This window comes from Pithys albifrons, chromosome 13 (assembly GCF_047495875.1).
Source record: "Pithys albifrons albifrons isolate INPA30051 chromosome 13, PitAlb_v1, whole genome shotgun sequence".
NCBI lineage: Eukaryota > Metazoa > Chordata > Aves > Passeriformes > Thamnophilidae > Pithys > Pithys albifrons.
The window spans coordinates 1,223,745-1,247,113 of record NC_092470.1 but is presented as its reverse complement, the minus strand read 5'-3'; the positions used below and the strand labels follow the sequence as shown (position 1 = coordinate 1,247,113).

General features: G+C 42.5%; 1 protein-coding gene across 1 annotated transcript; it reads left to right on the top strand.

Annotated features, from left to right (window-relative positions):
• Nucleotides 1-1,431: 1,431 nt before the first annotated feature.
• On the top strand, nucleotides 1,432-21,996 carry NRG4 (neuregulin 4). Its single transcript, XM_071568822.1, has 5 exons — nucleotides 1,432-1,441; nucleotides 6,152-6,245; nucleotides 16,513-16,662; nucleotides 21,804-21,883; nucleotides 21,980-21,996. The coding sequence occupies exons 1-5, from the start codon at nucleotides 1,432-1,434 to the stop codon at nucleotides 21,994-21,996; spliced, it is 351 nt and encodes a 116-aa protein (XP_071424923.1).
• The last annotated feature ends 1,373 nt before the right edge of the window (nucleotides 21,997-23,369 follow it).

Sequence of the window (23,369 nt, the reverse complement as noted above, 5' to 3'; positions counted from 1 at the left end):
GATGGGGTGTTCCCCTCTGCTGCACCTGCATGTTTGTCTTTGCTGGAACCTCACCCACATTGCACTGATGTGAGTGTGAAGCCTTTTAAACAGCACAGATGGAATCCAGGTCCTGACTGCAGCAAAAACCTCTCTGCAGGATGGTATATTGCTTTTAAACCCAGGATTTTCGTTCTGAAGTGCCTCCTGTTGGTTTCTCTCTCTGTGCAGTGTCAGTTGTGCTCACTGAGTGCACAGCCCAAGGCGGAGGATCTGGAGGCAGCTCAGGAGGATTCCTTTGGGTGGAGACCTCGCTGGCACAGCCCAGCACCTCGGGAAGGGCCAGTGCAGAGCTTCTTGCATGGACAGGACACTTGGAAAGCTGAGAAGCCACCTGAGCTCCCATGAAAGCCAGAAGTGTCTGCTCATAAAGTAAGTACAAATGCATTATACCTTTTGAAATGGGCCTCTAAAGAAGGTTGTTTTTCTGTTGCTGTTTGCTGAAGGATAGGCAAGTGTTTCTCATAAAGCTGATAATTTATTTTATATGATCATTTAGTGGGAGATTCTTTCTCCCAATATAGAGCAGTTTGCTTAAATAATTACGTACACTTTAAAGTATAATAGAAGAAAAAGTCAAACATGAAAAAGCAAGATGATCTATTATGTTAGGCTTGTTCAGTGACCTACTTGGTACAGTCAGTCTTGACTATACCTAAGAAGAAAACCAAATATAGCAATGTTAGATGGTTATGGAGGTGGCATATCTACAAAATAAGTTTCTTTTAGCAATGTCAAGTGAAGATTGGTTTCTGTCTAGGCAGAGAGTTTCTATTGCAGATTTTAAAAGCCATTTACAAGCCTTGACCTTGCTGAGTTCTGGTAAATTCACAGCCTGTGTTACTAATTTCACTTGACATCCAGACATAAGAAACACTCAAGTGTAATACCCACATCCTCTGTAAGAAATGACAAATTGGGAAGTTCTTGTTTGTGGAATGCAAGAATTGTCTCACAAAGACCTGACTGAGTAATTATCAGTCTGAGGCCTGGGCCAATTTCGTGCACTGTCTTTCAAAGTGCAGATGTTAATCTAATTAGCTAGCCAGAAACAATCAATTAGATGGCCTAAATGCACAGGTATTACAATTCTGAATAAGCATGGCAGTTTGAAAAAAGTATTCATTGTTTAAACATGCTTCAGTGAGAGTTTGGGTTTACTCTGCCTTTAGGGATTCACTGAACTTGACACAGACTTAAATGTTTGCTGTTAACTGAGAATTAATGGAACTTACAGCCCCTTGCTGTCAAATGCAACAGGAGTCTTAGTAGCATTCCAACAGCCATTTCTCCAAGGGAAAAATCATCAGGTTTAAAAATGACATGCTAACCTTAAATGTTTGTCTTTAGGTGTTGTTTTAGACCAGGAATAAAAGTTGTTGTTGGACTGATATGCGAACAGGTAAGTTCTTCCAAGTCTTTACCTGGATACATATACATATACAGTTAGAATTCATTAAAGTTGCATTGGTTTTGGTAGCTGCCACTGGGAGTGTTGCAACTGCTCTGCAGAGCTGCCAGCCCTTACCAGAGTTCACCTGCTGGGGGTACAGACTCTGTCAGGGGATGTTTGCTTTGATCAGTCCTAGTGTTGCAGTTTGGGATTGATTAGCATCCAGCCCAAAGTTGTTTATCAATGAGGAAGCATCAGCCCCATTTTACCTTCTGTCAGCGTTTTCCACTACTCCCCTTTCCATTTTCTGTGTTAGCAGACCTCAGGGTTAGACAGTCCAACATTTCAGCCTTCAGACTAGGCAAGAAGCTGAGTCAAAATGTGGATTATCGAGGCTGCCTTGGCTCTGGTGGGGTTAAGGTGGTGCTGAGCTTGAATTTGTTTTCTTTTTAACAGCTGGGGCAGTCAGGTTACAAAAGTTTAAAAGCAAACAGACCAGATAATTTAGGGATGCAGCACTACACCAGCTACTAGGAAGAAAATTAACTCTATCTCAGCTGAAACCAGGACATGTGCCTGTCCTAGTTTGAGGGAAACCAAAATATTTACCAAGACCAGAGGAGAGGATTCCTCCTCAATAACTATATCACCCCTTACTGAATTTAGGAAAAAACCCCAAACTTTAATTAGAAAATGCATATAAGAAGGATAACTGTTCTTAACTACTATATATAGACATAACTATGAGCAGACTGGAGCAAACTGCTCCCCAGGCACCAAAATAAACCAATTCCCCAAAACTGTTGGCTCCTCCTGATGCAATTTTATTTATGTACAGTGGCAGAGTCACACCTCAGTTTGCTGTGAGGTGAATTCTCAACCTTTTCCCAGCAAGGCAGAGATAAGGGGAGGGTGCAGGACTCACGTGGCACAGGATGGAGCCTTTTTGGTGGAGGAAGAGCAGACTCTCTCTCTCTCCTTGTCCTTTGTTCAAAGGAAGGAAATGCTAGGAGTTGAGGAGTGGTGGTAATTCCCAGAAATCTCCTTGCAGTCGAAGTCGGTCCCCAGGAAAAAAGGTCTGCAGTGTGTCCTGAAGCATCTGTGACTCTCCTTTCTCTCTCTCTCTCTCTGAAGCTCAGGGTGCCCAGAGATGGAGGGGGGGGGGGGTGAAGAACAGAGCCAGAAGGAGCTCTCACCAGCTCAGCAAACAGTGGCTCTTTCTCAGCAGCTGCCCAAAACCAAAGTGAAGCAGCACCCAGAAAAAAGATTCTCCCCCTCCCGGGTGCTGGGGGTCTGTTTCTCACCTCTGCCCCTCCATTAAGTTGGAATCTGGAGATATCAACCACTCCTTTGTTCTCAGTCCTGGCACTTCAACTCCCAAAATCTTTGGGTTGGTAGGGTCAGAAAAATTCCCTGAAGGACTCCTTTGTTTGAACCTTGAACAGTGCCTGTCCTCAAAAAGAATAATTAAGAATAAGTGTATTGAGAAGCTGCTATTACCCAGCCAGTTTTAAGTATTCATAATCTAGCACTAGGAAAGAACATTCCTCTTTGCTTCTCCTTCCACCAAATTCAACTTTTTAAAAAAGTACTTTTATGTCCTCCTTCTCTTTAATCTCCCTCGTGGAAGGATGGACCAAAACACATACATATATATATATTATGTACAACATATATAGAGTTCTGTTAATTTAAAAGCTAAATCTGTTGTATTTTTTTAATAGCCCATCATGACTTGACTTGTTAAACTTTTCTGTCTTGATTATGGAGTCTGAATGTAGTATACATTTGACTTTCAAAGCATACAATTTGCATTTTTAGATTAATATAATGTATTGACTTACCTCATGAAAAATCATAACCCATTCACCAATGCTAATGTAATTGGGTTTTGGCTTGTACTGAACCCCTTCTGATTCTCCAGTAGACTCTTTTGCATCACTGAGTATAAATTTAGAGGGATAAACTGGTGCTTTCACACTTTCCTGTCTATAAATACAGAACTGTAGCTTTGAAATTTGCTGCAAGCCACTCTATTTCAGTACAGTAGGTATGGAGTACAATAATATCTATTTTTGTATTGTAGCAAATTACAATTTGCTAGTAATAATTTTTTTTCTGGTATTAAAGTATCCTGAATTTTCTTTTATTATCTTTCATTATCCTGACACCTGTTTTACACTGTATTACTCTGATACTTTCACTAAATAGTAGCAAAGTATTAATACACAAAATAGAACTAATAAAAAGCACAACTGGATGAAAAAAGGGCCACATGGTCTAGATGGACATAGATATTTCTTCAAGCTTCTCATTACTGGTTACCATTTTCCCCTTAGGATTGGAAAAATATCTCTAGAAAGAAATAGCCCATAGAAAAATTGTCTGCAATTACAATCAAAAAGGTTTCAAAGGCTCCCTGGGCACTTTTTGTTCTGTCTCTGCCTCTCTAATAGGCTAAGACAGAGAGCCTGAGGGATTTTGGCAGGACTGAAATTCTGGTTGGGCTCAGAGCTGCTCCTTAATACAAAGATCACACCTTCCCAGGCATCATTCTCCAAATGTTCCAAGCCCTGAATGACTCGAGGCACTGAGGTTTCTTCAGTGCCTTTCTGCTGTGCCAGGGTGAGACAGATCTATTTCTGCATAAAGATGAAGAAAAGGAATAGAACCACAAGGCAGGATTTTGAGGAGGTTGAGAAATCCTCACTATTCTCAGGGGAATTTCTTTGAAACCTTTCCTGAGCTGTGTAAAAGATTTTTCTCTGGGGCCCACCTTCTCTATCAACCTGTTTTTCCATCTGGTGGATTTTCAACAATGAACTCCCTCAGACACTCAGTAGAGTTGAGAGCAGGTGAAAGTTGAGAGTTTTGTTTCTTATAATTCTTATAATTGTCTGGGTATCCTGACACACAGTTCATCTGTTCAGTACCCTCTCTTCATTTAAGGGAGGATTCAACTGACTTACACAGAAAGTCCACTGTTAGGTTTGAATACACTGAAATCAAATAATTGTAGTTCTTGTTTACAAACCTCCTTGGTTTTTATTCCTGTTCCCATTTTATTCCTATTGCAATTGTACTGTTAGTCTTTTAATAGTGAACTTGCAGTAAATGAATTGCCAGTAGACAAGCACAGAAATCTTCAGAGTTGAAATAAATGTCCATTTGACTTCTAAAAAGGTAGGCCAGAACACACATTTCTGTGCAACAAGGTCAAGCATGAACAATCTTTGCAGCCTTCCCTAATTCACCTGCCCACAGGCAGGAGGGTCCAGGTGCCATCTGGGTGCCCTTTGACAACAGGAACATGAAGCTGAGTTCCTGTTGGGTGCTGGGGTGTACCTTAAAATAATGAAAGGACTTTACTCACACTCCTCCATCAATATGCCATCACAGAAATGGAAGAATGTATGGAGAAAAGGGAGAGTGGAATTGCTTGGGATCATCCAGAGGACAGCAGGATGCAGGATGGGTTTGTTGCACAGTTAGAAATAGCTAAGCCTTTCTGCTGCTTTTGGGAAAGTCAGTTTTATTTTACACACAAGGCTGTAGAAGCTCCCTCTGGGGTGAATGTCTTATGGCCACACTTCTCACTTTTCCCTGCAAGAATAAAAGGGAACTCTAACTCTTTCTTGCAGGACAAATAAGAAAACTGAAATCTTAATTACTCCTAAGCAACACTATATTTTGTATAGAACATGTCTTCTATACATAAATAGTGACACAGCAGAATTCTCATTTTCAGAACTTCTGGGAGAAATAACAGCAAGAGCACTTGCAGTGTGAGGTAACACATGATCCTCACACCTTGTGATGTCAGAAGGCTGTTCTATTTTTATTTTGATTGAGGCACTGTGGTTTCATAAGATGGAGGAAATATATAAAAACATACATGCATATATATAAAATGAGTTACTGATGTAATAAATGTGTCATAAATATATGCTGTCCCACCTCCAAATTTAGGCTGCTTTCAGGAGGAGGGAAGTGCTACAGCTGGATATGCTTTTTAAGCATAAATGAACAACTGCTGCCACAAGTGCAAACATTAATGCCCTATGCTGGGGTGTTGTTCATGTGCCTAATTATGTTTAACACACTAACAATCCATGTAAGAAGCCTACTAAGTTAGGAAAAAGCCTTTCTGAGGTCTGTGGTAATTACACTGTGACACATCAGTGACCCTTCGCAGTCTGGCTCCTCCTTTGGTCACTGAAAATTGGGGTGGAAAAACCTGATGGTTTCCAGCTGTGCTGTGAGTCAGCTCCTACCACAGACCTGAGCAGGCTCAGAATGTCCTGGCCCACACTGAGACTATCCTGGGGGCATCTGTGCTGACTGAGTCCCAGAAGGCAGTTAAGATAAAGTGGGACAGGACAAACCAGACTCCACACGGGTCATCATGTGAATCACTGTGTGGAGAGTGGTCATGGAGGTGAAGAAGTGAGGGAGAATTCAAAAGTTCCTCTCACTGCAAGGGAAAGTTGGATTTGTTAATGTAATTTGGGTGAGAAATGCTAAATTAGTGATTTTTCCTGCATGTTGTTACATGAAACAGTTCTGTAAGATACTGCTGTGTGTTGCTGCCCTGGAGGGCAAGACCCAAACCTTTATGTAGATACATAGATGGTTTTGTTTGGGTTATGGTTTATTTGGGTGAGTTTTGCTTTTGAAGTCTCTCCTTTTCTCAGTGTTTGTTTTTGTCTTATTTTTAAGATCATGAAGAACTCTGTGGCACCAGTCATGGCTCTTTTTGTCTGAATGGAGGGGTTTGTTATATGATTCCTACTGTGCCCAGTCCATTCTGCAGGTCAGTGAAAGGTTTGTGTGCCCAAGTACTGGACAGCAGCTGTCTAAAGACTGTATCTCATTGTGTTTCTTTAACAGATCACTGTTAAAATGTTATCTAAAAGAAAATCCCTCTTACCCATTAGTTACCAAGCTTGCAGAGAGGTGACAATGGGAGAATGCTAAATGTGTATACTTGGTTTCTACTTGCTTGGCAGGTGCACCAGTGCTCAGTTATGTCTGCATTCAGGGGGAGGACTATATTTAGAGCCACATCTCCTCCCTGATTACAATACAGAAAGAACAAAATACCCTTTGCCTCGTGGAATAGAGACTGTAGGAAAGCCATTCAGAAAGGCAAAGTACATTCCCAGTCTTTCTCACAGATGAATTATATTGCAAACATTTTTGTAACATAAAATGTCCTGCCCTAAACAAAATGAGGAGGCACAAAAATAATACAATCTTTTAAGGGGGAAAAAGACTGTAATTCAAGACTTACTGTGTTCTTTGAATCTTGCTGAAATACTCAGCTTTACTGTGACAGCCAGAGACTACCTGATAAAGAAACATCAAGGCAGCAAATACAGATCCTTCTTACACCATCCCATAACAGAACCTTTCTTCTTTCTGAAGCCCATGGAGAACACTGGAACAGAAGCACCTCTATTTTTGCAAGTGAATATATTTCCTGCATGAAGACAGCCCTATCTTTTTATTTTCTCATTTACCAAGATATAAGATGCTAAATGAAATTCCCATTTTCCATGGTTCATTTACTAATTCTGAGTAATCATCCATCAAAATAAATTATGATTGATTTAATGGGTTTACTTAACAAAATAACAGACATTCAGACAAAAATTACATACACTTAAGGATATTACCTTTTTGCCTTCCTTGGTAACTTCTGCTCCCTCTTCCAGCTGGAGTTATAACTAATGAAACTGGGTAAAACAGTCGAAGAAGGAAACAAAATCTTTTCTCAGATGCCTAATTAAAATATTTCTTTGTTTTGTTTGGGACAGTTCAATTTAAACTCTTGAGCTCGAGCATGTAAATTCATTTAGCCAGATGAGGAGAAAAGAGGCAATTTAGTGATAAATGCTCACTGAGAAATAAACCCAGCACATCACTGTCATTGTCCAGTGTCCTGCTGGGCAGATCCAGAGGGGAGGCCAAAGCTCCAAAGGGCTGGATGATTTATTCTAACTGCCAAACCTGGCAAGCTGATGTCATAGAAAATGAATACTACACATGCAAAAAGGGAAAACATTTTGAAATATGTGTTGGGTTTTTTTCCTAAAAGGAATCCCATGTTACTGATCTCAAAATACTTAAATGAAAAATGAATGGTCAAACTAAATAGAATCAGTTCCCAATTTCAAAGCACCCTCTCAATTATTGCTAGACTGTGTAACAAGGAAGACGAATTTGATGCAATAACTATAAATATGAAGTAACAAATACACAGAACAATCTGTTCTTCAGGAGCACAAACTAGTCAGCATAGATAATTTCCACTTTAACAGCCCCAAATGAAGTCATTTGCAGTTCAGGTACTATAGGATTTTATAATCTGCTGAAGCAGAAAAGTAACATCTTAAGAGCATTTCTGTTTTACTCAGGCAATCTTACTGCATTTAAATTATCATCTATTTTTTCTGTATCTAGTGATTGATTATGAAGTTAGATGGTTTAAATAGCAGCATTCTATTTAAGCATGTCCTCATTCTAAGCATGTTCCTTAATCAGGCAGAGAAGGCTAATTATAGATGAGAAAGGTTTTGTTTACACACAGATATCTTAGTAATCAGCAGTGATGTGAATAGAAACAACAGAAAAAGTGCGTCACGATTCAGCAGAATTCCGAAAATATTTGGTGCTTTGGGACCTCAAAACTGGCATCATCACAGAGTTGGGCAACATTTCCTTGGGGAAGGTTTCTGCCAAGGCCCCTCCAAAGCTCCCAAGTGTTCTCAAATGAGCATCTCCCACCAAAAAGAAAACTCGAATCACTTGGAGACTCAAAGGCTGGATGGTGGTTAATTAAAGGGGGGAGATGGAGAAAGAGCAGACTAACAAAGTGTAGAAACACCTTCAAAACCTTTGCCTTGACGTGCCACTTGGATACACAAATGTGTTGGGCTAAACACAGTTAGTCCAAGTTACCTGATGCAACATCACTGGAAGTAATTTCACCATGAGCCAAGGGAAATGCACCATTCTTTAGAAATACGTGTTCTGCAGCATGAAAACAAATTCAGAGCCTCTGTTTGCCTTTGGACTTTCAGTTATTTTTATCATTCAGGAATGGATATATACAAGGTAGAGAATAGAATAGAAGGTAGAGAGTTCAAAAGAAAACAAACATTCACTGACGCCCCTCCCTGTGCAGCATGAACAGCTTTTCAACACAGCTGATGGGTGTTAGAACATGAAGATGTGTGTTCAAACAGCTGCCACCTTCCTGCATTGCTTTCCTAACAAGGAGTTAATGTTCTCAGCAGCAAAAGGCACACCTCAACACACACAGCCCAGATGAGCTTCAGACCCAGGAACACTCCAAAGCACTAAATAAACAGGCAGCAGGACAGAGAAGGATGGCAAAGCAGCTGCCTCAGGTGCCTCAGAACCACAGGGCTGGAAGCTGTTTGATCAGCACCTGATGCACAGCTGTCCCATCAGCAGCAATTAATGCAGGGCAGAAACAAGGGGATGCCTAAATGTCAGCAAGAGACTCACAAAACATCATCACTGGAGATAGATAGATAGATAGATAGATATAGATGATAGATAGAAAGAGATAGATAGATAGATAGATGGATGATAGATAGATAGATAGATAGATATAGATGATAGATAGATAGATAGATAGATAGAGAGATAGATAGATAGATAGAGAGATAGATGATTGATAGATAGAGATAGATAGATGACAGATAGATAGATAGATAGATAGATAGAGATAGATAGAGATATATAGATGATTGAAAGATAGAGATAGATAGATAGATGATAGATAGATAGATAGATAGATAGATAGATAGATAGATAGATAGATAAGGTGGCCTTTATTGAAAGCTTTCAAGGTGCTTATACCTTTGGTGTGCACATGGAAAGCTTTCAGTAAAGACCACCTTATCTATCTATCTATCTATCTATCTATCTATCTATCTATCTATCTATCTATCTGTCTCCTGATGTTTTGTGAGTCTTTTGCTGGTATGTAGCCATCAAAGGGAAGATTTTGTTTGCTGAGGGGAAGCTCTGGTACTTACAGTTTTTCTTGTACTTAGCAGATTTCTGAGAGCATTCTTTGTGTATCTCAAACCAAATACAGGTGGTCTAAGACCACACAAACACAGCTATTCTGCTTTTGAGGCCAGTACACACAAAATAACCAGTGAATGCTCTCCTCGTCTTATGTGTTTGAAAACTGTTAGCAATCAGAATTAGTCACTGCCAGATATGGCAAAGCTTGCCATTCAAACACATAGCTAAGGGAGTTCTAGGGAAAAATAATCTTTCAACTGCTCTCCAGTAGGAGAACTTTATTTTACTCTCTATGAATTCATTCTCAGAGTAAGTTTCGAAACTCTTCTAAATGCAAAAATTTTTTAAAAGCTGCTTAGGGCTTCCCATTAAGTTTGCTATTGCTTATTTGCTTTGGTTTTAAATTCTTTTTCATACTTACTAGATGTCCTTACAGTTTATGAATTAGGACAACTATCAGGATCCTGCTACAGACTGAAGATTATGGTGATTTTGAAGCTATCAGCCCTGTAATCTGAGTTACATTGACAAGCAGATAATTTTTCAGCTTTTTCTGCTTAGAGTTTTGTATTTACATGCAAATTATTTTGATACCAAGAAGCATCCAGGATTTTCCTGACTAAAAGAAGACTAAATGAGAACCAAAGTCAACACCCTTATAGTGTAAAGCAGAGCAAAGAGAGTCCATGTGCAAATTTGACTCAAATTCTACTTCAGTTTTTAAGTCTGTCAGATACTTCCTTATGATGTCCACCTTAGAGTCTGGCAAAGAAGGAAACCTCACCTTCTTACCAACTCCCTGGGTCAGAGGATCTCTTGCACTGCCCCTGACCAGCTTCTGCAGAGGCAGCAGCAGTGCCTGGTGTTATTGCAGTGCCTCGTGTTATTGCAGTGCCTGGTGTTACTGCAGCAGTGCCTGGTGTTATTGCAGTGCCTCGTGTTACTGCAGTGCCTGGTGTTACTGCAGTGCCTGGTGTTATTGCAGTGCCTCGTGTTATTGCAGTGCCTGGTGTTACTGCAGTGCCTGGTGTTATTGCAGTGCCTCGTGCTATTGCAGTGCCTGGTGTTACTGCAGCAATGCCTGGTGTTACTGCAGCAATGCCTGGTGTTACTGCAGTGCCTGGTGTTACTGCAGTGCCTGGTGTTATTGCAGTGCCTGGTGTTACTGCAGTGCCTGGTGTTACTGCAGCAGTGCCTGGTGTTATTGCAGTGCCTGGTGTTACTGCAGTGCCTCGTGTTACTGCAGCAATGCCTGGTGTTATTGCAGTGCCTGGTGTTACTGCAGCAATGCCTGGTGTTACTGCAGCAATGCCTGGTGTTATTGCAGTGCCTCGTGTTACTGCAGTGCCTGGTGTTACTGCAGCAATGCCTGGTGTTATTGTAGTGCCTGGTGTTATTGCAGTGCCTGGTGTTATTGCAGCAATGCCTGGTGTTACTGCAGTGCCTGGTGTTATTGCAGTGCCTGGTGTTATTGCAGCAATGCCTGGTGTTATTGCAGTGCCTGGTGTTACTGCAGTGCCTGGTGTTACTGCAGCAATGCCTGGTGTTACTGCAGTGCCTCGTGTTACTGCAGTGCCTGGTGTTACTGCAGCAATGCCTGGTGTTACTGCAGTGCCTGGTGTTACTGCAGTGCCTGGTGTTACTGCAGCAATGCCTGGTGTTACTGCAGTGCCTGGTGTTATTGTAGTGCCTGGTGTTACTGCAGTGCCTGGTGTTATTGCAGTGCCTGGTGTTACTGCAGCAATGCCTGGTGTTACTGCAGTGCCTGGTGTTACTGCAGTGCCTGGTGTTACTGCAGCAATGCCTGGTGTTATTGCAGTGCCTGGTGTTACTGCAGCAATGCCTGGTGTTATTGCAGTGCCTGGTGTTACTGCAGTGCCTGGTGTTACTGCAGCAATGCCTGGTGTTACTGCAGTGCCTGGTGTTATTGCAGTGCCTGGTGTTATTGCAGTGCCTGGTGTTATTGCAATGCCTTTTTGCCTCCGTTTCAGTGACTGATCAGGTTGGAAGGGAACAATGTAATTGCAGACCCACTGGTGGTCTCCTGGATTCTTATACAGTGCAGTCTGTTTCCTTCCACCTTGCATTGATGCTGACATGGGCAATTTTGATCAATACCCTAAGCTGAAAGACTCCCTGGCTTTCTTTACCTATTCTGGTGTTCTGTCTGTGGCACAGCCCCTGTAGTATGTTTGTACACAACACATTAGGGCTGGCTCATCCCTCTGACAGGAGCTGTGGGCGAGTGTGCAGGCACCCAGAGCAGCAGGAGTCTGGGTGCCATCTGAGACCAGCAGGCTTTAGTCACAGGTTTGCCTCAAGCGTTGAGGGCTGCTGTCTTTCAACTCTGATCAAATTAGATATTCTAATTTCTTAGAGGGGGAAAGACCTCGTTTCCATTTTAAAAATCACCTTTGGGATGCTGCATAGTAGGCCCATTTAAAGGCAGCACAGAGCACTGCAGGAGCAGCAGCCAATGGCATGCAGGTGATGCTGTGCCACAGCCACACCTGGTTGGGAGCAGCAGCCTTGCTGGGTCTCACACTCTCCCTCCAGGCCACCATCAGGCTGCTCGGGGTTTGCCCCAGTTCATTCAAGGGCAGAAATGCCAGTGCTGCCATAGTAACAACTGCTCCTCTAACTTGGGCTCTACTTTTAGGCATCCTTATTGTTGTAGTTTGGGATTATTATGTAAATTCTCTCCCCTGCCACTGACTGCCCATGCCAGCAGTTAACAAAAAGAAGTAGTTCCTGCTGACCGCTTAGGTGGGGGCAGGTTGTCTCTTTTGGTTTTGGGGACATTCTTTCCATTCTTAGCTCCACAGAACTCAGGAGCGGTGTGTGCTGCTGAGGAGGGAAGCTGTTCTTTTTTTTCCTCCTGCTCCTGCTGCTGGCACTGCTGGGGCTTTTTGCTGAGACACTGCTTGTCTCCTCGCCGTGGCTGTTCCTCCTGGTTCCTGCATCTGGGCTCCGTCCCCTGCTCCGCTCTCACCACCGCCTGCACCGTCACGGCCTGCCCGCCCCGGCTGGGGCAGCGACCCGGGAGACAGAGGTTTGCAGCTGCTTTCCAGGACACGCGGCGGTTCCCCACTTTCAGCTTCCTTTCTTTATTTGGGACAAGAGACACAGAGTTCATCTGGGAACTCACCCTGCTGCCAGCTGGGCTGTGACACTGATACTGCCATAAGCATAACTCTTCTCCAGAAGGAAACTTGTTGTTGTGGGGATTGTTGTTTTGGTTTGGTTTTTTTTTTCCTTTCTCTGTGGTGTTGGGGAAGGGTTTGCTCTGGTCTGTATAGTTATACCTATACCTACATATATATATATATATATACATATATATGTATATACACACACACACACACATACACATATACATATATATCAGTTAGGGGCAGTTATCCTTCTTGTATTAAAGTTCCTTTTCTAAAAATTGATAAAGAGTGGCGTGATTATTGTGGAGAAGGCCCCCCCCCCCCCCCCCGGTTGTGGGTTAACATTTTGGTTTTTCCACTCAAACCAAGACACTTATAAATAAGATAAACTGAGTTGCTACTGCTTTTAAAGCTGTGTCTGGTAAGACTGACAACCTCTGGGAGACACGACATGGATACTCTCAGGCTGGTTTAGTTCATGGCCTGTTGGAGGCTGTGTTTCTGCCTTGCTTGCAGTCACTGCATGTGTAACTGCACTGAGATTATTAGAGCTTTGCTACTGCAACAGGATAAGCAGCTCTTCTGAGGGAGTTCCACTGCTAGTTACTGAAGTCTGCTTAGTTTCTTTCTCACCAGTTTTTGGAAAGAACTTGCAGAAGAAACCTTTCCTGATTGTCTTAAAGCATCATTTTCTTCTATCTTTAACATAGGCCTTCACCTATTTGTACATCAGGACAGGTGACTTCATAAAAGCTTGTGCAAGCCCATATTTGAACATCTGAATTTTCAGGATGACCCTGACTGGAGCACAGTTTGTTTACGGTAGAGTTGCATTAGATTTTGTTTATTTAAATGTAACCCAGAGATACCTCATCTCAATTTTCCTGTTTCTGTGAAAACCTACATTATTTTTAGGTTTTATGGCAGCATTTCCTACATAACATGGAATGACTTTCACCAGCTGTGTCAACAGTTCAGCCTATAGAAAGTGGATGGGAGCTTTGTAATCCCTAATCCACTGCACACAGTGAAACAGATACTATCAAACTAGCTAGTCATGAAAAACATGTTTCTACAAGGGTTGGACTCAATGATCTTGGAGGTCTTTTCCAACCCAAACGATTCTATGATTCTATGATTGTAACTTGCTTTTGTTCCATCCAGGCAGAACAGGTTCAGCATCCAGGATGTTTAAGTTTTGCATGCGCTTTTTCAGTGGAGGTTTTTTCCCCATTGCTATAACCTTGGATTCATATTGCTGTAGTTTTCCCCTTGGAGTCTTAGGCTTCCAAGCTCCTTTCCCTCTTAAAGACTTGTGACTGCCTCAAGCATCTGGTTCTGTTTTCTCTCTTGTAGGAAGTGCTACAATCTCAGTGGCCTTTTTTCTGGGCTGTCATCACATTCCCAGGTTTTTTCCTGTGGCCTTTTGCAAAACACGAGTACAACTTCCAGGCACTGTTCACATCACCTCACTCTGCTCACCCCAACAGGTCCCACTGCTCACCCCATTGGGTCCCACTGCTCACCCCATCGGGTCCCACTGCTCACCCCATTGGGTCCCACTGCTCACCCCATCGGGTCCCACTGCTCACCCCAACAGGTCCCACTGCTCACCCCATCGGGTCCCACTGATCACCCCAACAGGTCCCACTGCTCACCCCAACAGGTCCCACTGCTCACCCCATCGGGTCCCACTGCTCACCCCATCAGGTCCCACTGATCACCCCATCGGGTCCCACTGATCACCCCATTGGGTCCCACTGATCACCCCAACAGGTCCCACTGATCACCCCATTGGGTCCCACTGCTCACCCCAACAGGTCCCACTGCTCACCCCAACAGGTCCCACTGCTCACCCCATTGGGTCCCGCTGCTCACCCCAACAGGTCCCACTGCTCACCCCATCGGGTCCCACTGATCACCCCAACAGGTCCCACTGCTCACCCCAACAGATCCCACTGCTCACCCCATCGGGTCCCACTGCTCACCCCATCAGGTCCCACTGATCACCCCAACAGGTCCCACTGCTCACCCCAACAGGTCCCACTGCTCACCCCATCGGGTCCCACTGCTCACCCCATCAGGTCCCACTGCTCACCCCAACAGGTCACACCCTTCTGCCCAATCCTGTGTGCAGCTCTGCAGCAGGACTTGCTTTTCTTCCTCCTGCTTCTTTTGGCTCTTTAGGCTACTGACTTACTCCCTTTACACTGATTCTTTAGAACTTTTCCATGAGCCTTAATTTGATGCCAAAACCTATTTATTTTTTTCTTTCTGTATCATTTTAGCCTTGCATTATTCTCCAGTTTTCATTGGTATTCAAGAATACTTCTATGAATTTCATATTCCATTTTCCATCCCTGTTGCTCTATTCAGCTCTCCAAAGCATTTCTCTCTCACTTGCTAGAGAACAATGCCCCACTCAAACTACACTTCTATTCTTGAAGTATTCTACAGTATTTCAGAAATAGGCCACTGAAAAGCCACTACACTTACAGTAAATATCTGGGACATTCTCTCAAGCAATCAGAGCAGTCTGCCTGCCCTGCTTCTCCCAGCAGTGACACATCCTAACTTTGAAAAGTCCCACACTGTCCTTGGCAGTTGCACAGCTTTAATATATGATGATAATTAAATGGTTTTTGTAGTGTCTAAGTCTTCTGTTATATATCCAAAGACAAAGAATTAAGAGGAAGGGCAGTGATCCTTTGTGCAATGGCTGAGACCAGCAGGGCTGAAACACTGTCCCTACTGCATAGAAAGCAGAGTGGAGTCCATGGAGCATCCACGTCACTCACAGGGACCCTTCTGTCTCAGAGCTCCTCAACATTCCTCCTCTTTGGCAGTTCCTCCCCTCTCTGCCTCCCTATCCCTCATCTGGAATTACACCTTGCAGCTGCCAATGCCAGTTGAGAACTTCAAGTGTGTTACAGCGTTCAGCCCATTTTTCTCAGCTGGAGTCTAAATTGCTTATGTCACAGATTATTATGACTTCAGTGCCAGAAATAGCAGGAAGGAGCAAGATCTTTAGTAATACAAATAGAGGGAAGAAAATTTACATATATAAAAAATACATGCAGAATGTAGATAGTGAAAGAAGTGCTTTCCATTTTCTGTAAAGCAAAAGAAAACTTAGGAGGGTAAGTGCAAAATACAAGACAAATGGAGATTAGTTTAGCTTCAACCTACCTATTTTTGACTGAATATGAATTACTAAGCCATTATTTTATTTATTTTTAATAAAATATACCATTTTACCATGGTAAAATACCACGTCCATTTTAATCCTTTCTTCTTCAGAAATTTTCAGAAGCTCAGTACATAAAATAAGCACAGCAGAGAAGACTTGCCTAGGTCTCTGCAAGAGGGTGTTATTCACCAAGCATGGAACACGTTCTGGGATGAATTATTACACTGCATAAACCAATTTGCAATTTAAGGTGTCCTGTGTGTCAGAGTTCCCATTTCCTGGCTCTGTTTGCCTGAGCCCTTCAACAGAGGAAACCATAAAGTTCCATGGAATGGAGGGAAGCAAGCAAGGCTGCTGTGTGAGACCCAGTGGGCTGGCACAGTTACAACTCAAGGAGTAGATTTAATTAATTCAATCTGTCAGTAATGAATATATTACATATATGAAAACAGTGTGGATCAGACTTGATGCCCAATGTGCCCAATTCCCTTTATTCTGGAAGGATGAGGTGAGAGGAAATTATGTGAGAAAAGTTGCTGTGAAGCAAATATAAACTTTGAATTATGCCATAACAAGTTCTCTCCCAGCTTTAGGAGTAAAAGAAACCTTTGTGCTTTTCATCTTAGATGCCAAGTTCCAATCTAATCCGAATCCAACTTGGTTTCCAGGTGTATTGAGAATTACACAGGAGCTCGTTGTGAGGAAGTTTTGCTGCCCAGTGTCAAATCCCAAAGCAAAGGTGACCTGTTTGCAGCTTTCTTGGCTTCACTTCTTCTTCTAGGAGTTCTTGTCATTGGAACACTCTACCTCCTTTGCAGGTAAAAGTGCTGCATAAGGCTGGAGCTGTTTAATCAAGTAGAAATCTCTTCTGGTAATCATGTACTAATTATTTGAATGTAAAAGCATGTAATGAATTATCCATAAAGTTGTATGGTTATTCAACATAATGAATGTGGATGTCTCAACTTGTTGCTTGGAATATTTTACTTCCTGGCTTGTAGTTTTCTCAGTGTTTTTTCTAAAGCTGTTACTTAAATTTGCTGTGAAGAAAACACAGGCAGCACACCCATGTCTGAGATCTACAGTCTGCACAGAGTTAGTGCTCACATTTTGAACTTTATGTTGTCCTTATGCTGTCCAGACATTGAGAAGTAGAAACAAATTAATGCATTGCTTAGGGATCAAAAACTGTTCCCACTGAACTGGTGCCATTAGCTCCAAATTCCTCTGCAGCTGCTGGTCTAGAAAGGAAAACTAAGGAAAGAATGACCTTGAAGAAGAATCCCAGGTAGATGTTTACTAAGTAACACTTAGAACTAAAGAGAGGGCTAATTCATTTGTCCAGGATGATCCATGTTTGAGTAGCAGGAAAATGTCAGTGCCAAACAGCAGGTGCTGCAGGTTTGGTTTTGGCAGCATTTGAGGCATATCAGGACTTGGACTGAAAACACAAAAAAACTTACACAACCAAACTTACTGTCTTCACTTACTCTCTGCATTTATAATGCAAGTCAAGTCAACCTCCTCTGTCCCTTCTTTATTTTCAGAGTACAGCACTTTTTGTAAGAGCTCATTTTGTCATATACCATTAATTAATATGTGTTTGTGCTTTTACAGGAGCCCCTGTAATTCTTGCATCACAGATTTGCAGCCTCTTCCCCTTTCTCCTGTTCTGCATTTCTCCTTGGTTATGATAACCAAAGGTTCTTGCAGTCCTGGTCTTTCCTCTCCCATAATCACTTTGCCAAATCAGCCTCTGTGATCAGTGCCTTTCAATGAGTGACCTTTGGAAGAGCTGATCTGGTTTTACCTCAGCTGCTGTCATGGAAACCCACTGAATGCCAGTTTTTCCCACAGCTCAGTGTATTTAGAAGAGATAGAGAGCATTTGATAAGACAGTTTGTATAAAAACCCCCCTTGTTGTAAAGGATACCCCACACTTGGTAATTTTAGTTAAATTAATCCTGCTTAGCCATGAAATACCACAGCAGTTGTTCACTAAAGAACATTTGCAGATTAGTAAAAGGTTGTTAGAATGGAATGCAGCTTTAACTAACTTAAGAAAAATTCATTCAAGTCTCATACAGACAGTATTTCTTTAGAAATAAAGTTGTCTCTGAGAAGAGGAAAGAAGTCTTCAGAGAGTTCCTTTCCTCTTGCACACAGTAAAATTAGGGGAAAGCTGGAGACACGACCTACTGAGTTTCAGGGTCAAACTACAGAATCTTAGAGCAACAGCAATGACAGGTCTGTGCAAGTTCTTTTGTAGACAATTGGAAGATGAACCTCAACTACTCTTTACTCAAAGTTGACTAAACTGGCAGTAGTAGTGCCTCTTTATTAGAAAAATAACAGGGGCAACAACTCCATCTTAACACATTGCCCCTGAACCCATCCTACACACCAGAGGAGTCTGGGAGATCTCATAGGATCATTATCATCTTTAGCACAGATAAAAGAACCTCACTGGCTCAAAATTGTCTTGTATTACCATTACACTTCTGAGGCTGATGTAGGAAAATCATCTGCTAGAGAACCCTTCTATAAAAGAAACACTTTACATCTGCAAGTTCTTATGTCTTGACTGAAATGATCAACATATGAGGAGTCTCAAGTGGATACTTTGATCTACTCCCCTCTTTTCAGCTTGTCCTGGTTACAGTGGCCAGGACCAGTTTATCACTGTGTGGGTGTGACCAACACTGTGTCTTCTACACCCTCTGTGTCATTTCTCATGAACTGTTGATAACAAACTGTTGGCAGCAGTTGCCCAGGGCACACCCGGCTCCTCAGGCTACAGCTGGGTGTGAAAGATTCCTGAGAGACAGGGGAGTGTTCCTGTCTTCACACCAATGACTCAGCTGTGGTAACTCCCCTCTGGGGAGTCCTTGGCACCTCCACACCCACCTGAGGGCTCAGCTCTGCTCATGGGCCAGCAACGATTGCAACATCCCCTGACTCACAGAGTCAGATCATCCAGTGTGGAACTCCCTGCCCTGGGGGAGGGACTGGGGGCTCCCACCTGCACCTGAGGGGAGAGAATCTTGGGGTTTGGGGACTTCTGGGACCTCCTGGATCCAGAGGAGGAGCAGAACCTGGACAGGAGGAGACCACCACTCTCGACCAGACTGTGACATCATCTGCAGCAACAGGTTTTCCTTTCCTTTTCTTCTGCATTTAGTGGGCCCATGTGGTGCTCAGCCCAGGGGCCAATGAACACCATTCTGTTCATGCCACAGAGGGCTACGTTATACATCTATTGTTGTGGGTAAAACCAAATTTTATATCTGTATCTTTGTATTTATTGTAATTTTTTTATTAAGTTGTAACTCTGCCTTGTAATCTCTCTTGACTTAGGTTCATTTCTCCTGCTGGTTTATCTTTAAACCAGCACATCCTTTGGTGCCCAATGTGGGGCAAGAGAGCAAAGTCAAAATTACAATTTCATTCTAAGTATTTGTGTAGGAATGAGGATTAGTGCTAGCAGCTGTCTTTAATCTAGTTTTTTTTTCCTTAGATTTCATTTATCACCTGTATCCTTACATTTTAGAAGAAGGTGGAAGTGGGGCTTACAAGGGTTAGCTGAGAGTTTGCATCATCTTTGACTTGTCCTTTTGACAGTATAAAGTTTCAAATGTTAGGGAAGACACTGTGCTATCAAGTTTCCACTATTACACTTCATTAACAAAGATGTTTGATCCACAATCAAAAAGCAGAAAGTTTTGCCCTGATATTGTGTGTTTTGAAGCATTTCCATGGCCCCTTCAGCAGAGGGTTCTGGTGGGGTGTAGTATAAACAGTAATGCAATCTGGAGGGATGCAGAAGAGGAGATACTGATTGAGGTTTAGGACAAGGAAACAGAATCCGTAAAATTCCACATCAAATATTTTAAAATTTAGGAAATCTGGTTTGTTCTATTCTTTTTGTTTGTATCATCACTTGTACCTCCCTTCCTTTCCAAGTTGTCTTTCTGTCAGGCTCCTTGGGGAAGATTTGAGGACCAAGTTTGTGCAAGTGCATTTAATGCTCCCTAGAAACAAATCCATTCAGCCACACAAGGGTGGAGAGAAAGGATTTCATTGCTCTGCTTAGCAAACTAAGTCCTAACTAATGGTGAATTAGCAGGACTGCTCTGGGTGAGCAGTGGGAACTGATTCTCCTTTTTCATTTAGCTGAGCCATCACATTCTTACCAGCTGATGATTTTTCCCAGTCTGCAGAGTGCCTGGAGGGAGAGAAATCCAGACCTGGGTGCTCTCCACTCCAACACAAACACCCCCCAAACCCCAGCACTGATAAAGCCTGTCCTCCTGACATGGGCAAACCAGGAAAGTCTGCAAAAATCCCTGCCATTACTCTGGTACTGATAACAAATGGCACATTTGGCTTTCAGCAATTCACCTGTCAGACCACGTCCATCTGTCCTTCTTCCTCCAGAAACATATTGTACCAGAGGGACTGGAAGGAAGGTGAGGAAGGTACTGATGAGGAGAAGTGGCACATAAGCCCGCTGATATTTAAAGGCAATACAAAAGCCTCAGTGCCACACACAGAGCTAAGAGGAATAGAACAAACCCAAGGAAAATAAAAACTAAATCTGCAATTCCTTTCTGTATTTCATTCTAAGTCCATGTTGAAATGCCAGATTTTGTGTAAGGTGAGTATAATGTTGGTGAAAAGGAACTCAGCCAGCCAAAACAACGGGGTCTAGGAATAAAGCCACTTAAGCTGTCCAAGACAACAGACTTTGTGGAGGAGTTACATCACCACAGGACACAAACTGGACAGAGAACAGCTCATGACTCTTCTCAAGAGAGCAGATGTCTGATTTCTATTAAAAGAAAGGGAACAAGACAGCAAGAGATTAGTTCTATTTACAAGATTTGTTTCTCCTCAACAAAGTGTGGAGAGTTTAACATAATTTCCAAACACTAAGAGAATTGATAATAAATTAAATAATTTTGTGCTGTGTACTGATTGCTTAAATAAAGACCTGAGAAATCAGACAAACAGGAATATTAACTTTAGGAGAGAAGTGGTGTAGTTCTGAGTGCTGGACTGGACTCTGATCTCTGGTCTGCTCCCTCCAGCACATGCTTTTCACAAACACTGAGTATTAATTGGAAAGTAATTGCAGAAGAGTCATGTCACTTCTTTTCAATGGACATGATTGTGCAGGTTAAAAGGTAAACTGGCAGGAGAAACAAACCCAACACAAAAGAGATTAGAAGTCAGAGTTAATTTTTTTTAAAAAGATTACAATAAATGCAATGGCACAAAGAGAAATTGGGTTTAACCACAAAACCCAGAAATTGGGTTTAACCACAAACACAGTGGGGTTTGGTGGCCCCTGTGCTGAGCCCCACGTGGTTCTCCCAAGTCCAAAGTAAAAGGAAGGGAAAAACCTGTTGGTGCAGATGATGGCACAGTCTGGTGGAGAGTGGGGGGCTCCTCCTGTCCAGGTTCTGCTCCTCCTCTGGATTCCATGAGTGGTTCCCCAAGTCCCCAAACCCCAAGATTCTCTCCCCTCAGGTGCAGGTGGGAGCACCCAGTGCCTCCCCCAGGGCAGGGAGTTCCACACTGGATGATCTGACTCTGGGAGTCAGGGGGGATTTTGGAATCGTTGCTGGCCCATGGGCAGAGCTGAGCCCTCAGGTGGGTGTGGAGGTGCCAAGGACTCCCCAGAGGGGAGTTCTCCCAGCTCCTCTCCCAGGCTTCTTTCCCAGCCAGCTCCCAGCCTGAGGGGTCAGGTGTGCCCTGGGCAGCTGCTGCCAATAGTCCATTGTTAACAGTTCCTGGGAAATGGTAGAGAGGGTGTAGAATGCACAGCTTTGGTCACACCCACACAGTGGTCTCGGTTGGTGAACCAGGACAATAATTCAATTAATTTGTCTCAGCTTTTTTCACTCTGTATTTTTTTTCCTGTGTCTATTGTCTGGTTTTTGTTTCTTTTGGTCAGGAAAGTTTCCCTTCCCAGGACAAGTTCTGCAGAGTGTGGTGCCAACCTGGCTGACACTACAAGCAGCAGTGGCTGCAATAGTGAGTACAGTTTCAAGTTAAATGACTGGACTCCACAAGCAAAGTGGGGGAGGAAGTTTGCCTTAATTAAAGGGAAGTGTGTTTTTTATTTTGCAGAAATAACAACAGCATAAAGCAGGAGAGGGGAAGAATGGTGAGAAAACAACTTGCAGAGCAACCCTGAGAGTCCCAGTTGTAGAGGATGACATGGTAAGGAAGATGAGAGAAGAAAGTAGATTGAAATAGGAAACTTATGTGTTGGAGAAAACTGCCACTAAGAGATAAACAGTTGCACTTAATGGAGTTTGTATGTATTTTTAAAGGTGTATCAATGATACAGAAATCACTATAATTTATGTTTGAATTTTCTGAGGTTTTCTTATGACAAGTTACTCTTTTCAGTAATGCACAGGTAGATGCATGAGAATTTTGGGATTTACTACATGGAAATATATAAAACACATCACTTTTTTTTCCCCACTGCACAGAGAATATGAGGCAATCACAGGGTTTTAGCATGATGTAATACTGTGGATTTTTTGATAGGGAATTTTGGTTTTCACAGGAATGCCCCACAGAAGCTGAGTACTCTCTTGATTCAATAGTTTCAAAATTTGTACCTGTGATACATGTCCAGCATTTGGCTTATGTCAGAGACCCTTACCAGATGTAGGGGGAAAAATGTACCTTTCTCCCTGCTAAGACCAACTTTTTTTTTTCTTTTTAATTAAATTGTAAGACAACATGAGGATGAGGCAGCACTGCTGGTGTACTGGCCACAATTTGAATTTAAATTAAAAGAAAATAGTAAGAGGTAGGTAATGGTTAAAAGAAGTTTAGTAGGCAGAGAATTCATCCTGTGGTTGGTGTACATCCCTAATACTGACAGACATCTTCCTTTGTCTTGTTTTCTTCTGAAGCTCTCACTACTGAGGGCAGTTTAAACCTCCCCTTAAATATTTCAGGTAGCAGAAGTCAGGAATTTTACTCATCAGGTCAAATTCCTGACACAAAATATCCAGACAAGTGTCTTGGCTCAAAAAGTGCTGCCCTCTAAAGATTTCTTTCTCTTATTCACATAACATTTGTTGATCACACCAGTAGGTCGTGTATCACAGTCTGGTGCCTTACAGGATTCTCTTACTCAGACAAAGAGAGGCCACATGACATGGTCTATGTGTCTGTTTGCCTTCACAACACAAAGAGAATGTCTGGTCAGTCAGAGGCATAGAAAAAGTGAACTGAGCAACTTCCCTGTCAAGTTATTTCCAGCACTGGGGGTTGAAACCAGCAAAAATCAGCTGTTTCCATACCTGTACATTACCCAGCAGGTCATTATATGGGAGTTATAAGGTTGTATTGAGGAGATCAACTGAGAAAACTTCATGAATTGAGAGGAGAGAAAATGCAGAAGAGAGATTTCTTCTCTCTGAAGTAAACAATCTGGAGGTGTGTAAAACCAGAGGTGCAAAGAAAAGGGTGAATAAGCTCCTGTTCCTGGGGTGTT

What these genes read in the sequence shown, in the direction of transcription:
- NRG4 (XM_071568822.1), top strand. An exon ending in GTGCCCAGTCCATTCTGCAG is followed by an intron (nt 6,246 to 16,512) that starts GTCAGTGAAAGG and finishes CTTGGTTTCCAG; the next exon opens with GTGTATTGAGAATTACACAG. An exon ending in ACACTCTACCTCCTTTGCAG is followed by an intron (nt 16,663 to 21,803) that starts GTAAAAGTGCTG and finishes TCTTTTGGTCAG; the next exon opens with GAAAGTTTCCCTTCCCAGGA.